Here is a 15,299-nt window from a genome sequence, read left to right as displayed (position 1 = left end):
AACGATGGAGTAGACTATAGTGTGCACAATCACATCCATACAGTCTATGATTCAGTATAACAGTGAAACTGGATGGAGACTTAAGTAAGGGCTCATCGCACAATCCTCAAGATGGTGTCCAAATCTTGCAAATTCATTTTGCAAGATTTGGACAATTTAAATTATTATCCTAAGCAGTGGGAAGAAAGCCAATGGAAGGATAAATGTTAAATTTATATAAATAGCTTGGCCAAAGTAATATTCAAGATAGTGGCTATAATGTCTAGTTCAATCCTACATTGACTGCAATATGGAATTGGACTAAGAAGAAATGTCATTCGAATCCCCCCGGCCACCAAACAAAAATATTCAGTATTTGTAGCCATTCAGAATTGCATCTATTTTGTTATGATTGGAAGTCTCCATTTTAATCGCTGTAATGCAATTCTTGAAGATGTCAATCATATCATGTGCAGCAGCATTTTCCATACTATACGATGATATAAATAAGGATAATCATTTCATCAGATTGGAGCATTCTTGCGCCAAATGTCCAACTTTGGAGTTTGAATCCTATATCTTCTTCATTCCTTTTTAAGGTCATCAATCAAAGTAATCATTTATCTGCGGACATTTCGAGCATCCTTCATCGGTGCCACCAGCCGGTAAACATCACATACGCTTACAGACTATTTCAGTGCTTGTGATAGGCTTGCAATACAGTTGCACAGGACAACATACTAGATTTCACCGATTTAAAGTCTGTAGTCTGATCAATTTGCAACTTGCAGCTGTCTACTTACAAAGCAAACTCACTCACTCAGTGTATCCATTCTTAAGCTGCTAATGAAGAACACGGCTAAGATAGTGGTCATGTCTACCGACAACTGACTGTGCTGTATATCCGGATGGTACATCTCATAGGATAATCAAATCTATAATACTTTACTACTCTTCATTACAGTATGCGTATTATTCACGTTATTTTATTTTGATCTTTACTTAAACATTCAACATCCTGGGTTGCTTTAATTTCCCCCTCCATGAATAGCATAGTTAAGTTCTGTCTACATGCACATTGATCAATTATAGCCATCAAAAACTTGTGATAATGAAGCAATGATAGCCGTGGTTATATAAAATAGAAACTTTAAAGTAACTTTACTACATCTGCTCAATTAAAGCTTTTTATTATGTAATCTAAAAGTTTTATAATTCATAATTACACGCAATCAACAGATACCATTTCTAGACTGTTACAATCTATGTATCTGATTTTAGGAATTTTTCCTAAAGAAATTATGGCGCTTTAGGCGTAAAAGGTGCAATATTAGCGACGTCAGACACGGCCACGATTAGCCAAACTATCGGATTTCGTAGCGTAGTACTTAAATTGGGTAGATATCTTGGAATTTCCTGACTTGGGATATTTTACACAATTTTCTTCATCAGTACTCCAAAATGTTGTCAAGTCATGATAAATTTTTTGGCGTCGAAAAAATGAAATATCGTAACATAATTCACAAAATGCTTCTGACATTTTCATCCGTACAATGGTATAATTGGCTCTCCATTGAAAATATTGATTATATAAGCTATCATCTTTATCAACTTTTAGAATATATTGGCTCAATTCTTCAATATTCTTGAAATCGAACGCATTAATATACGATCCTGGTGGAGCCACTTGTGGGTCTTGATAATTGGCTCCTCCTAGCACAATAGGAACCATATCGTAGAGTAAAGCATTGGCATAGAATTTCTCCGTGACATAATCCTTACAAACTTTATTTTCAAAGCTGAGATAAAATTTATATTGTCGACCCAACCTCTTCCAACAACCTTTAGTTCTGGGGCATGATAAATTACCACATTTGCCGTATTTATCAACTTGCATCAGCCGACTTAAACGATTTATAAACGTAGTTCTTTCAGGATAACATTTACTAGAAGCCCATGCAACTAGCTTCGTCTTGCCCTGAGCATAATTGCGGTTAGGATCAAAACCATCCCTAAATTGGCCAGGAACTACCTGACCATATCGATAGATAACATCGGAATCGGAGGTATAAGTCATGGTCACATTAAATAGTCCATTGATCTCTTTAGGTAGATGACCGTTAGTCAAGGATGTGGAAATCATTGGATTCTCTAAGTTATGATAAACCCATTTTTGCCCATAGGGACGGCTTCTAAGTATAGGATAATCATGAATATCTCTCACTTGGTAAGATGATCCATGAAAAACTACAGCATGACTTCGATAATAATCTCCTCTATCTTTCGTTATAATACATTCTACACCGTAATCTTTACATTTAAGGTTACCAGCTGCAATTGGCCAATCAAATGAAAACCACGGCGTCCAAAACAGTATCAAGGGTTTATTCTTCTTGAAAAATTTTATAGACGATGAAGAAGCTTTAAAATCTATGGTTACAGTTATAAAGTATACAAAAAATATTATTGTAATTATCACCACGGCCGCACATGCTAAGAATCGATCAGAGCGATTACTAGCTGCTTCCTTCTTGCTCATTAGAAACTCAATAAACTCGATAAATCGAATAGAAATAAATAAAAAGAAAGCTGTATTAATAATTTCGATTGCCAACCTGAGTTAATAGAGCATCAATACTGTGCTATACAGTATACGTTAATGATAATTTGAATACAGCGAAAGAGTTAACAATAAGATGTTAAAATAGGGATCAAATACTATTATTACTGCAGTTTACGTAAACCACTAATGCCAAATCATCACGTATCCCTCTTTAGGCTATAATTAATTTATAATGTGGAGACAATTTATAACATAATGTAGCTAAGTACCGTATTCAATTGGAAGTTTAGGATAGCAAATTACAGAATTTATTTCTTAACTTTATTTATTAGGTTATTTCACGTAATAAAACAGTTGTATAAGAATCAAATTATTCAAGGACAACAATTTCTTACAATCGCATTATCATATAGGTAATGCCACCATGTATATTAATCGAAGAATCTGTAATTAAAAATCCTGAGAAATTGTCCGGCCAAATTAAAGCTTCCCTGATAGCAGCAAAGCATTCGATGATAAATTATCCACTGAAATTTTTTATAGCATGTGTCAGTTTTAAACATTGGCACATTTTAATTTTTCCAAATTTAGCGCGATAGTTTGACATATGTTAGCATACGATGTAACGCCTCAAATAACAATATACGCAGCCGTAATGAATACTTTTTATCATTGAGATATAAAAGTACGCGGAGCTGATAAAGTATAGACGTAAAAAGAAATATATGGAAAAAATTGAACTATCACATGATGCCTATTTAAGTATTACTATTGATAAGGAAATTTCCTGAGAATATTTCATATATAATTTTACTAAATGCACACAAGTTTATAAAATCCAGATATAACATCATTACAACCAAAATCTATACTACTGAAACAAGATAAAGACTGAATAAGGTATTAAAGTACGTAATCTAATCAATCATTGATTATTCTACTAATAACTGATATGTGAGTGAATTATCGTTAATTTATCAAATTTCATATCGCTCGGAAGGTAGGCTACTAAAATTTATAAAATTCATATATTATACAAGCACATTTCGCACTAAATCCCTAATAGATATAATTGCATTCCTAAGCCTCAAAATTAATATTATTCACGAAAGCTACCTTATCAAATTTAATGTTTAATCTTGTAAATTATTTTACGAGGAGGCGTAATATTTATTCTAGAAGCGCTTTTATTTACACACAGAGACTTAAATGTGGACACACTCAATAAAGCTTAGACTATAATTTTGATAATACTTATCGATCATATTTATGTCCCAATCAATATTCACAAGGTATAAAAACTGATGGTTATATAATCACAATCATAAGGCTAAGCTAATAAATCGTTATAATCACCCTACGTGTATAACGTAAGCATCGCTGTAATAGAATATATATGCAGGGGAATAACCAACGGATTCGATCTTTCCCGGGGAATGACCGATTCCCGGGATTGACCGTAACATTATTATATCGATAAAATAATTCGAAGCTCTTTTTTTGTAAGATGGGTACTTTATTTACATCAATTGTTACATATATTTAAAAAGTACCTGCGACTCATTATGATTCGAATAAGTAGACAATTTCTTGAAAAAGCGAAAATGTTGTGAGTTGTATAAATTATATAATTTATGCATTAGTACAATGCATTTGATCTTTTAATCTATACTACTTATGACGAGCTATGTTTAAACATTAGCTGGTAAAGTTACTCTTAATAGGGTGGTGTAGCTCATTTATTCTACGACCTGGTGAAGAACTTAATTTGCTCCATGGTACTGTAGATAATAGAGCATTTCTAAACTATTGATACTCTTACATCAAATTAAATAAAAATGATATGTAATACTGTTCTAGAGTAGTAAGAATTATCAAGGAACTAAATATCACTTGAAAGTTAATGTTAAGCTTTATAATTACTATTATTTATAGACGTATGTTTTCGTACATCATTTATAATGTGGCTTAATATGAAATCTTTAAAATTTTTCTAGTACATTCAGAAGGCTAATTATATGTGCGGTACAATCTATATAGTCATAGATATGTAGTTAATGTTCCTAATACACATAAATTAGTGATTAAGTACAATATGTATCAATTCCTTTGCAAATGCCAACACATCATTATCAACATGCAAGGTATCATATGGTAATGAATCTCTGTTACAAGGTGTATTAGCGACGTTTGATACCGTTCGTATTAACTAATTATTAATTAATCATCCTAGCTATATTAGAATTCAGGAGATAGCTTGGGCGAAATTGGGCCAGTAAAGTGGCGAGGCCCAATAAGTCCGTCTGATTTTTCTCTAAAAACGTAAGCATTAAAAGTCATAATGTTGTAGCACCACAGTAACGTTTAATAAGTTTGTAATCGAAACAAGTATTAATTATTATGTATTATCAACTTACACTTCTGGCTCTAATTGTTGGATTACATTGTCGACATATCGATTGTCTATAGAATCGTCGAAAGAAGCCAAGTATCTGTATAAATCGAGAAACAATGAAAAAATAATGCGATCTGGACCACCCTCTTCATCTTTAGTTAAGATTGAGCATGCAATTTTCATAGTTTCAGTTAAATTCTGTTATAAAGTTTAAAAAGCATATTAGATATAATTTATAGATTTACAGTCTATCTATAAAGATTAAATATTTAATCTTAAGAATATCATCTAACATTTTAAGCTGCAATTATAGTTACTTACTGGAGATAAATCACTGCAGGCTAAGCATAAAAATTCAAGCCATTTAAATTCGTTTTGAAAGTTTCCAAGGCTGTAAAATGAACAAGAGCTATATTCAATCGCTGAAATTTTGATTCATTCGCACATCTAACTTGTTAGTCTAGGAAAATACTATCTTACTTGCATAACTCTGCCAATTTTTCTCTCGAAAGATTTAAGTTCTTCCACTTTTCCAATAACAGCGACTTCTTAATTGTATCAATCGGTCTTAACTATTAAATAGATTAGTTTAAATGATCTGTTTTAGTTATATAAAGATCTAGATATATCCTTTAGATACTAAAAAATTATACACAGTAGAAAATTATTTATTAATACTTTGGTCAATACCTGTTTATTTAGAATTTTTAGCAAGCCAATACTCAATATATTTTCAGCTGGGGGCGGCAATTCTAACCTCTCCTTAATTGGAGGTTGCTCACCTTGCGATAGTGCATCAAAGTACCTATTTTATAACGAAGATTTAAGTTTATCCTATTACTAACTGAGGTAATCACACACATACATACAGTCTATCTTAATAATAGGAAAGGACAATAAATTTGAATCCGATTTTACTCACGCATAAGACCATTGTAATAAATCCGTTGGCTGAGTTCTGATCGCAGCTTTAGTGAATTTCTTGAGCATGTCAGGTAGTTGCGGAGGTATCTTTATTTGCTGTGAACAGTATATTGGCTCATCTTGCCCAGTTAACGCTGATTGCATATTGAACTGCTATTTTATATTTACAGGTGAGGTATCGAGAAATGGTTAAATTGTGCCCTGTAAGAATGTTTTTATAGTTTAAACATTAGCAAAATGGTTAGAATCTGTTGAATATGTCAGAGTTATTTTCCATTTTAGTGATACAATGCATCAAGATCAACCTTCTGTTGCAGCGGATTTGCTTATAAATTAAAATGACTTCAAGTTACTGCACTTAAGAATCCCAAGTGGATACATATTAAATGGTTACCGATATTGTGTTATGTAAAAGATGTAAGCCAACATGACTAATTTTGTATTTAGTCGGAAAATAGCTAAGATTACCAATGCGTAAATGAACTCTCCTGTATAGATATTCTAATAATGATAAGCTATATATCTTTTCTACCACTTTTAAAATGAATCTAAATTGGTAAGGTTCGCATTCGCCGTTATGGAGGGCATTATGATGGTCAGAATTGCAATAATACTGTAAATTTGATTGACTATCTTAAATAAATGATGTTTTACATAGTCGTTGAGATTGATTTTATCCCGTTATCATCTTACGCGCAATTATAAACTGTTAGAAAGGGATCAACAATACGACGATGACAAGCCTATGAAATCGAGTATGCGTATCTACATATGCTGGTATCTATATCATTTTGGCAATCTGCAATCGTATAACGAAATAATCAAGCATGAAGTTATTCTACCTCTCAGTTATAATACACGATATCCGTCGAATTGGAAGCCTAAACTAATACCTATATCATACCGCATTCTGTTTAATCCATTAGTCATAATTTTTACCTTATTAGTAGACGCCAGGTCAAGGAGAAAGAAGATAGTTGATCGCAAGAATTGTTGCAGCAAGAGATTGCGGTATCGAATTGAACAACAATCTACAATAACGCGATGTAGTGAAGTTGGGCAAACTATACGACTGTGTCGTTGTTGTAGTAGATTGTTAGAAGAGGTTGCTATCGTTTCCTAGCAACCAGTTTCTACAGCTCCAGAGTGACAAAAGCGGCTTGCGCAAGCCTCCTAGGGTTCGACTAGGACCCTACTAGGCAACCTGGTAGGGTGTCTGGCTTGGACTTGGACGGACTGCATCGTCGAGAGTACACAGTATACTGTACACTGTACAGTACAGTATGCCTAAGGAATTTTAGCCGATAAATTTTAAATTTTAACATCCAAAAACAAATAAATTTCGGAAAGTGAGCAAATAATACATCAATCGATAGAGAAAGAGTTGAATAACAACATTTTGTAGTTAAAATCTACATACGACGTCTAATTTCTTCATAAATTATGTTCAATGATAAACCATACTGTATATATGATATACAGTGTACAGTACTAGACCTGTGAGTGTACACTGTACACTGTACAGTACAATACAGTACCGTACTGCACAGACTCAGTACACACTGCAGTCCATGCTAGACGTTCACGGTACGGTACAGTACGCGTCATGGTTGCGCATGTTCTCAACAAATTCATACCAGAACGAGTGTTTTACCCTATCGACGCTGTCGTGTCTGAGCTCTATACCCTACCACTGAGTCGAAAATGACCAACTCTTGCTACAATCCCACGTGATAGTTCCTGTACAAGTGCCGATGATCGATTGCAATGATGGCCGACAATCTGCAAAGCAATGCAAATGATCAAATAGCTTCGCCATCGGAAATGGAAAGCATGATACAAGGAAAGAAGAGAGGCCACCAAGATTCAGAAGTATCCTCATTTACTGTTGATCCTTCCAATAGACCGAAATTTCCACCATTAAAACCTGGAAAATCCAAGGTAGAGAGAGAGAGATGAATTACTTGCAAGCTTGCATTCCATTGCTGTACTATTTTAGTAGCTTATAGCTTACCATTGGTCATAAGTTGACATCAAGTGCTTTAATATCTGTTCTTTCAAATAACTTATCATGCAATCTATAATAAGCTTACGGTTTGCTAATCATTCCGTCAAATGAAATGCTAACGTCACAAGCGTAGTGGCTATGCTATATACTATCCTCTACAATAATTGCAATAAGAGAAAAATGAATGAACGTATTACTGTAGAGCATTCTCGTATGCTATGAATTGCTTGAATTCAATGTGTACGCGTATAAACTCCATAATCGTTAACCCAATATCGCTACCATTCACAATGACATAGTAGAAGAAATAGAGCATACAATGGCTACTGCAGTTGAATATAAAGTGATATTGTACATTGTTAAAAACTTTGAAACATAAAATATATCCCAGCGTGATTGAGCCTCGTTTCTCGACTTTTGCATGAGTAATTCATGATAGTCTACATTAGTAGAGCCTTCTTGGGTCTTCTCCAGTCTTCATAGGTTATACAGTACAGTATAGACACTGCCCTAGATAGTCATTCTAATTTAACAGCAACAAAATACAACATCAAGTATTAACCTAGGCAAATTGTAGTAACAAGTCATTTCCCTAAAAGTATGAAATACTAACTTTGTATTCAATGAAATCGACTCACGTTGGCAGGTAAACAGGCAATTACGAAAATTAGCTATACCATCACATCGTTATACACCTCTGAAGGACAATTGGGTGAACATCTATACGCCAGTTGTCGAAAAGTTGAAGCTACAAATTCGATTTAATCTGAAGACAAGAAATGTTGAGATCAAGGTTGTATTCACGTTAGTTGTTATCGATTGTGACTAGAACAACTGCTCTCACCTTACATAACTCTCGTATATATTTGATGTCAGTATACATGTTCATCTTAATTCCATATCGAAAAAATGTTTTAAATCTACAACATATTTCTGTACTTGTTTAGTGGATAGAATACTTTTGTTACAGTTAAGAGAATAAATTATTAATCTATACTTAGCTTTGCTTAACCCAAAAATGGTGCATTTGCTCGAATATTAATTAAAGTATTACCATTCTTCTATGTAGACGGGTTCAGAAACAACTGACCTTAACGCTATACAAAAAGCTGCTGATTTTGTTCAAGCTTTTGTATTAGGATTCGCAGTAGAGGTACAGTAAATGGCGGCCTAAAGTTTCTAGGATAGAGAACTGCAAGTATGGAATGATATCATCGTAGTGACTAATAGACTCTTATCTCTCATTTAGGATGCTTTAGCTCTAATCCGATTAGATGATCTATATATCGATTCATTCGAAGTTACTGATGGTAAGGAAATCAACTAGAATTTTCCTAATCTATTGCTACTGAAATAGCTTATGTTGATTAATTCTTATTACAATGTCACAGAAATTTTTCGTTAATCAATCATTTGACATTAGCGCTGTTATACTATTTCTCTTTCTCTAGTCAAGCCTCTGAAAGGTGACCACTTATCCCGAGCTATAGGTAGAATTGCTGGTAGTGGTGGCAAGACTAAATTTACCATCGAAAATGTTACGAAAACACGAATTGTTCTTGCTGACAGGTAATGTATATGTAATATATAAATATATTTTTATACTGTAGAATGTTGTGAATACCAGCATTTTACTCTAAATACAAACTTATTCGTTTATACAAATTCATGCAGAAATACCCTTTGTAAGCTGTACAAGCTTTAGTTTTGCCATTAAGCTACGGAGAATGTTCTAATTTTTATCGTTTCTAAATATATTTTGTTAGCATATCTACTATGACTCAATACGTTCTGAAAACTTTTTTATTTATTATCTTTCAGTAAAATTCATATATTGGGATCATTCCAAAATATACGAATGGCGAAAACAGCGATTTGCAATTTAATTTTAGGTAATTTTTGATCGCCTTGTAGTGAATTCGTACCTAATAGTAAGAAAACACAAACTGTGTTATCGTCTAGCATCGATAGATTGCATTGGCAGTATTTAGAAGTAGCGATAATTGATTACAAACTTAGAATTGAATCTGACGTAAAATTTTGCCAGTAATAACCTAAGAAATCTGAAACTCTTTAGTGTGGATCGATTTATGGCATTTTTCTGATTACTTTCTAGGGAGCCCTCCTTCTAAGGTATATGGCCAAATGAGACGTGTCGCTGATAGAACGTCAGAGAAATTTTAATTTAGAAATCATAACTGTCTTTACCAAAAGATGAAATGATGTAATGCTTTACTATTGGATGTAGTCGACAGTTGGCTTATCCTTATATAATTACCATATTTGCAAGACTTTGTAAGATTTAATCAACTTTTACTTAATCTAATCTAGCAATGGAATTTCATCATTGAGCTTATATCGCGAGCTTATTGGCTAAAAATTTTGTTATGCAAGCAATATTCTAAACTTGTAATATAAATGTTACTTTTGTCACGAATTATCTTGCCACACCTCTTTTATCCTTCCATTCTTTGTACATAACTACGATGATTTTTAAGTGTACATTGTCGATATCCTGGTAATCATACTTTAAAGATTTCTATTTCCTATCATAAGCCAATTTTTGTAATTATTGTGAATGTACGTCGTTGTTACAGTTTTGCAATAAGCCCATGATGGCTACTATTGCATACCATCATCGTACGCCAACTCTTCGTAGAGTTTAATTCTCCCGTCAACAAGCTGTCATCATCTGACATAAAAAAGGCAAAATGATATGTTGTTAAATATCTTACAATATGTGGATTTCAAGAGGCTCATTTACAGTACAATTATTCTACACTAATAGCTTAAAAGACTGCTTGTTCTACAGTAGCCTTTCTGTACGATGATTAAAGCCATATTGCCGCATCGCATTGTAAGTTGCAGAAATGGTCTTGGTAAACTATGCAGTCACTTACCATAATGTACTGTCAATATAACAGAGTTAAACTGTCATTTTTTAGGCTACAAGTGGTAATTAAACTTGCCAATTTAATTACATCAGTTGAAGTAACAAATGATGATCTATTTTGAAGCATGCGACGCTGTTCTATTATTAATTAGGTTTTGTTTAAATAATTTATGGCTATCATTCATTGGTTATTCAAATAGCCTACCGTTAATATTGACAATAGGTAGTCGATTCTTTAAATGTGTCAATAGGCCATCGTCATCAGTTGGTTATAGTACATGATGTGTCATTGAAATTGGATGATAGCAGGATCTTTTTCGCTAATATTGTTTGTATCTGCTGGGAGGACGAACAAAGTATACATAGTAGTCGTCAATATAAGGAGGAAAAGAATGCAATCCTAGCTCAATTGTATAGAATTTGTTTGTAGTTCAAACCTTTCAAACATTACATGCGTATTCATCTTCTTTGTCAACTTTATTTGTCACCATTACTACTACAGCAGTTGTAATCTAGCTTGGAATTATCTTAGCTACGGTTCAAACAATAGGGTAATTTGAAGAGACGCAAAATTATACAACCAGAAATTGAGTTGTGTCGTACCAAAGCTTCCATTCGCCATCCTAACCCTCAATTTCAGCAAGTCATTCTACACGTTGAGCAATATTGCTCAATCGTTATCCAAGATATTCATTATCTTCATGCAATAGTACAGCGTAGATGGGATTGCTAACGGCTTTAATATTGATCGAAGTTGAATGAGGAAAGCAACGTAATCATCGTGGAGAGAAAAGTATTGACATTATTTACAACAACTTGAAACTCTGGCAAAATCACGCATTTTCTAACCTTTTCATCAATTTTAGACGCTCAATTTCTTCAAGATATATCTTATAACTGAATTTCAACTTTAAAAATAATAAGAAAGAAATATACTCTAGAGGTATATCGCAGTCATCGATAGCTAAAATCATTTAGCCATCGAGATCGGTTAATCGGAAAGTTGATACCGTTAACGGAAGAATGTATTCGACAAGTACAGCATATTGTTTGCCATCAAGGACGTTCCCACGTTCCATCAAGATGGACACGAATCTATCTCGTACTGGCATTCCTCCACCTCTGCCACCGAAGAGAATGTCTTCAATTTCCGTCATGAATGACCGCTCCAATAAGTCGCTAACACTGGATTCGAAAAACGGAAGCGGTTTTTCAACTTTAAATCATAATAGCTCATCCGAATTTAGCGTAAGTTGATGTAGAGATTAATGAAATGTTATTATGAGATATCATGATCATGTCTTGTTACAACTACTTTTCCATCCAACGAATTTGAATTAAAAACTGATTCTACTACATCTAAAACGACATTCCTCGTAGTACGATAGTCGATAAACATGTAAATATCATCAATTACCCATTGAGCCACTAATAATTTCCTCTTGCTGTCCTCGTTAGAGGGAGATCCATGAAATAAATTACTCACTAAGTATTCATCCATTTGATCTCATTGCTCATTAATCTACATCGATAGCTTCAAATAGTAAGAGAGTGTCAACAACAAAACTTTTGAACCCTTTAACGATATCTTGTTTTCAATTTTATATCAAGTTAACCTCTACTATTAAGTTAATACTGTTATTGTTCAATGTTTTACTGTAGTCTTAATGCATAGGATAATGTTTATTGTTCTTCACATCCTATCTAGTTTAATATCACACATATCATTTCGAAATTTCAAACATGATAATAATCATTATTATTCCTTTTTGGCCACCGTATCGATCATAATTTACAGTAAAATAATGAAGTTGTCCACTTATATTCACTGTATTCGTATACAGATAACATCATTGATAAATACATAGGCTACTATTTGCCTTTTTGTTTTAGACCTTATGCTATTTTTTTTTCTGCAGTTCTTAAAAATGAAGTCAGCATCATAACTCTTACACGGAAAAAGTAGTTATTAGTGCTGTTAGAATGCCTTTTTCAATAAATAGACACCTATCACGCCATCGATCGACTAGTTAACATTCCATAGCTAATACAGTGTTCTATACTGAGCGAGCTAAACAAATAGATTATTCGCCTTTATTTACTTGGTCGGTCCTTATCTGAAATAACCGCTAATGACATTTAAGGAGAAGTTAATTTTAAAAGTCTCAGTAATCAGAAAGTGACAATCGGCAAATACAGCCAGGAAAATAAAGTTAATTTTGATCCTATTTACATTTTATTAAATCCAGTCAACAAGAAAGTAGTTAAGAACAACAGTCACATCCTAATCGATCAAGATTTATAATAAGAAAGAATATTTAATTACCTTTCATCTTCACTTATAAAGCATAACCTTTTAACCATAACATAATCCATTCTTTCCTTAATAAAATTTCAATAGTTGTTGGTAGTATTTTGGTATTTAATTTAGATATCTACTAGTCCGAGAACTTAAATCTTATTTTTATTTAGTGATCGTCTTAAGATAAATTTGATGCTAGGACATGATCATTTTATCAAATTATAATTATGGAAGCTTAGTAATACGTCTAATAGAAAACTGAAATAAATTCAATAATTATTCAAGAACGAAAGTCGATCGCAACAACTACAGATATCTTCCCTTTAGCCTTCACTTTCTGTACCACTTTTACCTGGTAATTTCAGTACAAATTAAAAGTCCTTATAGTTGTGATAGTACTTTTATGACAGTAAAATGTATCACATTTTATCATTTCAAGAGACCATTTTAGCCCATAACCAGATGCTAAGTTAATTAAATAAGCGCAATAATCACTATTACAGTACTATGGACCCTTGTAAATCGTAATTAGGAAACACTTCAAGATAGGCTATCGCCACAGTTATCACTCTTTATCCATTTTTATGGCTACCTGAATAACGATCCTTTTTCGAAATAGCCTGCAATGATGATGGTGTACTCATATACCATTTTTTAGAGCCTATTTCTTAACCAGTTAATCATGTTTCATAGGCGTAAAGTCAAGTTATTTTACTTATTAATTTATGCATACTCTTGAAAATATTAAAGCCGAATACAATCCTTCCTGAATATATATCCCACCCCTTAGATCATTCACATATGTTCTCTTGAGAAGGTATTTATATGAGACATGGAGAGTAATAATTTCAGGGAAATCCCTAAATTATCATTCAACGCACCACGATATAATCATTCCTTTCCTATCAAGCGGCGAATATTAATTTTCCTACAGCTGTAGGATAGACGAACTGATTAGCATTGATGAACCAATTATTTGATTCTACCCGAGACTATTTCGTAATACTATGCAGATAAAATGATGCAAATCATATCAGTTTTGTAATTCATTGTTGAACAACTGAGTTATCGCTATTATACCATATCATCAATAGCTTATGTCAAAAATGCCGAAATTGTCAAACAAAATGCGATAGTTTTCATCTAGCCAATTTAGTTTCATCGCGATAGATATCCAACAACGTCAATTATACAACTCTAAAATGTTGAAAGAATTAAACGTAAAAAGGAAGTAGATAATAAAGAAATTGATCCCCATGGTTAAGGAAATTCATTACTGCAATTATGGTATAATAGCCGACAAATTACCTAGAATAAAGTAGGGAAAATAGTTATAGTTTTTATGAAAGATACTGTACATCTTTACTATAAAAACTATAACTATAAGTATTCAGAAGGTATATTACAACAAGCGATTAACAGATAAATACGATAGTGAGAAACAAGACATAGCGCTACAGCATCATTAACTATAGATTTCTTGCTATATTGAGTAAAAAAGATTATCATCAAGATTTCATTGATAAATAATAGGTTAGATTCTTTTTATTCAGAAATATGCTTGATTAGTGGACGCGATTTTATCTGGAAACTAGCGCAGATTATCTTTTCAAGTAGATTAATTTATTCTAAAATTTTACTACCAATCGAATTTGTTCCGTTTTAACGTTGCTCCTACCTTGTAGTAATCGCTCATATATCGCCTTTGTGCCATTTACTAATCATTCTCGCCACGTAATCAGAACAAATGAAAAAAAATCTTGAAGCTATAGACTAGAGTTAAATAATAATCATAATATTTAAGAATTATCAGTTACACAAAACAGGCCGAAAAACTCTAGGTATAACCTGTTAAAATAGGAATACAGTTTAATTTCATGAGTCATAAATCTAATAAAACTTTAGACAACAAAGTAAACATAAAAATGTTTCTTAAAGAACCTTCATTTTGCAATAGGATGTCATTAAGCTATGAGTTTAGTCTCCTGGTAAAAATAATATAATTGTAGGCAGGCTCTAATTTAATTTAGAGAAGGAGGGAAAAACCCCTAGCATGCGATGCCTATCATCTATTGTTGCTGTAATAGGTCAAGAACTACTGTACGAAGGCAATTGTAGCCCGTAGTACTGATGGAAATTTGAAGATTAAATATTATAGTCAAGAATCAAAACAAAACTATTTATTTATACTTAGCACCATGATAAATTCCTTTAGTAAGTAGAAAATGTAAGAAC

General features: G+C 32.9%; 3 protein-coding genes across 3 annotated transcripts; 1 reads left to right on the top strand and 2 right to left on the bottom strand.

Moving 5' to 3' along the window:
* Window positions 1-1,318: 1,318 nt before the first annotated feature.
* On the bottom strand, window positions 1,319-2,518 carry TRIADDRAFT_60294 (uncharacterized protein; the record flags this gene model as incomplete). The annotated part of the gene is made up of 1 exon (XM_002116184.1): window positions 1,319-2,518. One exon carries the CDS (start codon window positions 2,516-2,518, stop codon window positions 1,319-1,321), a length of 1,200 nt encoding a protein of 399 aa, XP_002116220.1.
* A 2,262-nt stretch (window positions 2,519-4,780) lies between these two features.
* On the bottom strand, window positions 4,781-6,005 carry TRIADDRAFT_60293 (uncharacterized protein; the record flags this gene model as incomplete). Its single annotated transcript, XM_002116183.1, has 6 exons — window positions 4,781-4,856; window positions 4,960-5,135; window positions 5,259-5,328; window positions 5,418-5,509; window positions 5,628-5,742; window positions 5,860-6,005. 6 exons carry the CDS (start codon window positions 6,003-6,005, stop codon window positions 4,781-4,783), a joined length of 675 nt encoding a protein of 224 aa, XP_002116219.1.
* Window positions 6,006-7,631: 1,626 nt separating this feature from the next.
* On the top strand, window positions 7,632-10,053 carry TRIADDRAFT_60292 (uncharacterized protein; the record flags this gene model as incomplete). The annotated part of the gene is made up of 7 exons (XM_002116284.1): window positions 7,632-7,802; window positions 8,516-8,662; window positions 8,939-9,022; window positions 9,119-9,179; window positions 9,321-9,438; window positions 9,691-9,761; window positions 9,986-10,053. 7 exons carry the CDS (start codon window positions 7,632-7,634, stop codon window positions 10,051-10,053), a joined length of 720 nt encoding a protein of 239 aa, XP_002116320.1.
* Window positions 10,054-15,299: the final 5,246 nt, after the last annotated feature.

This window comes from Trichoplax adhaerens, genomic scaffold (genome assembly GCF_000150275.1).
Source record: "Trichoplax adhaerens TRIADscaffold_14 genomic scaffold, whole genome shotgun sequence".
Lineage (NCBI taxonomy): Eukaryota > Metazoa > Placozoa > Uniplacotomia > Trichoplacea > Trichoplacidae > Trichoplax > Trichoplax adhaerens.
Note: the sequence above shows the minus strand (reverse complement) of the source record. Positions and strands in the feature narration are given on the sequence as shown.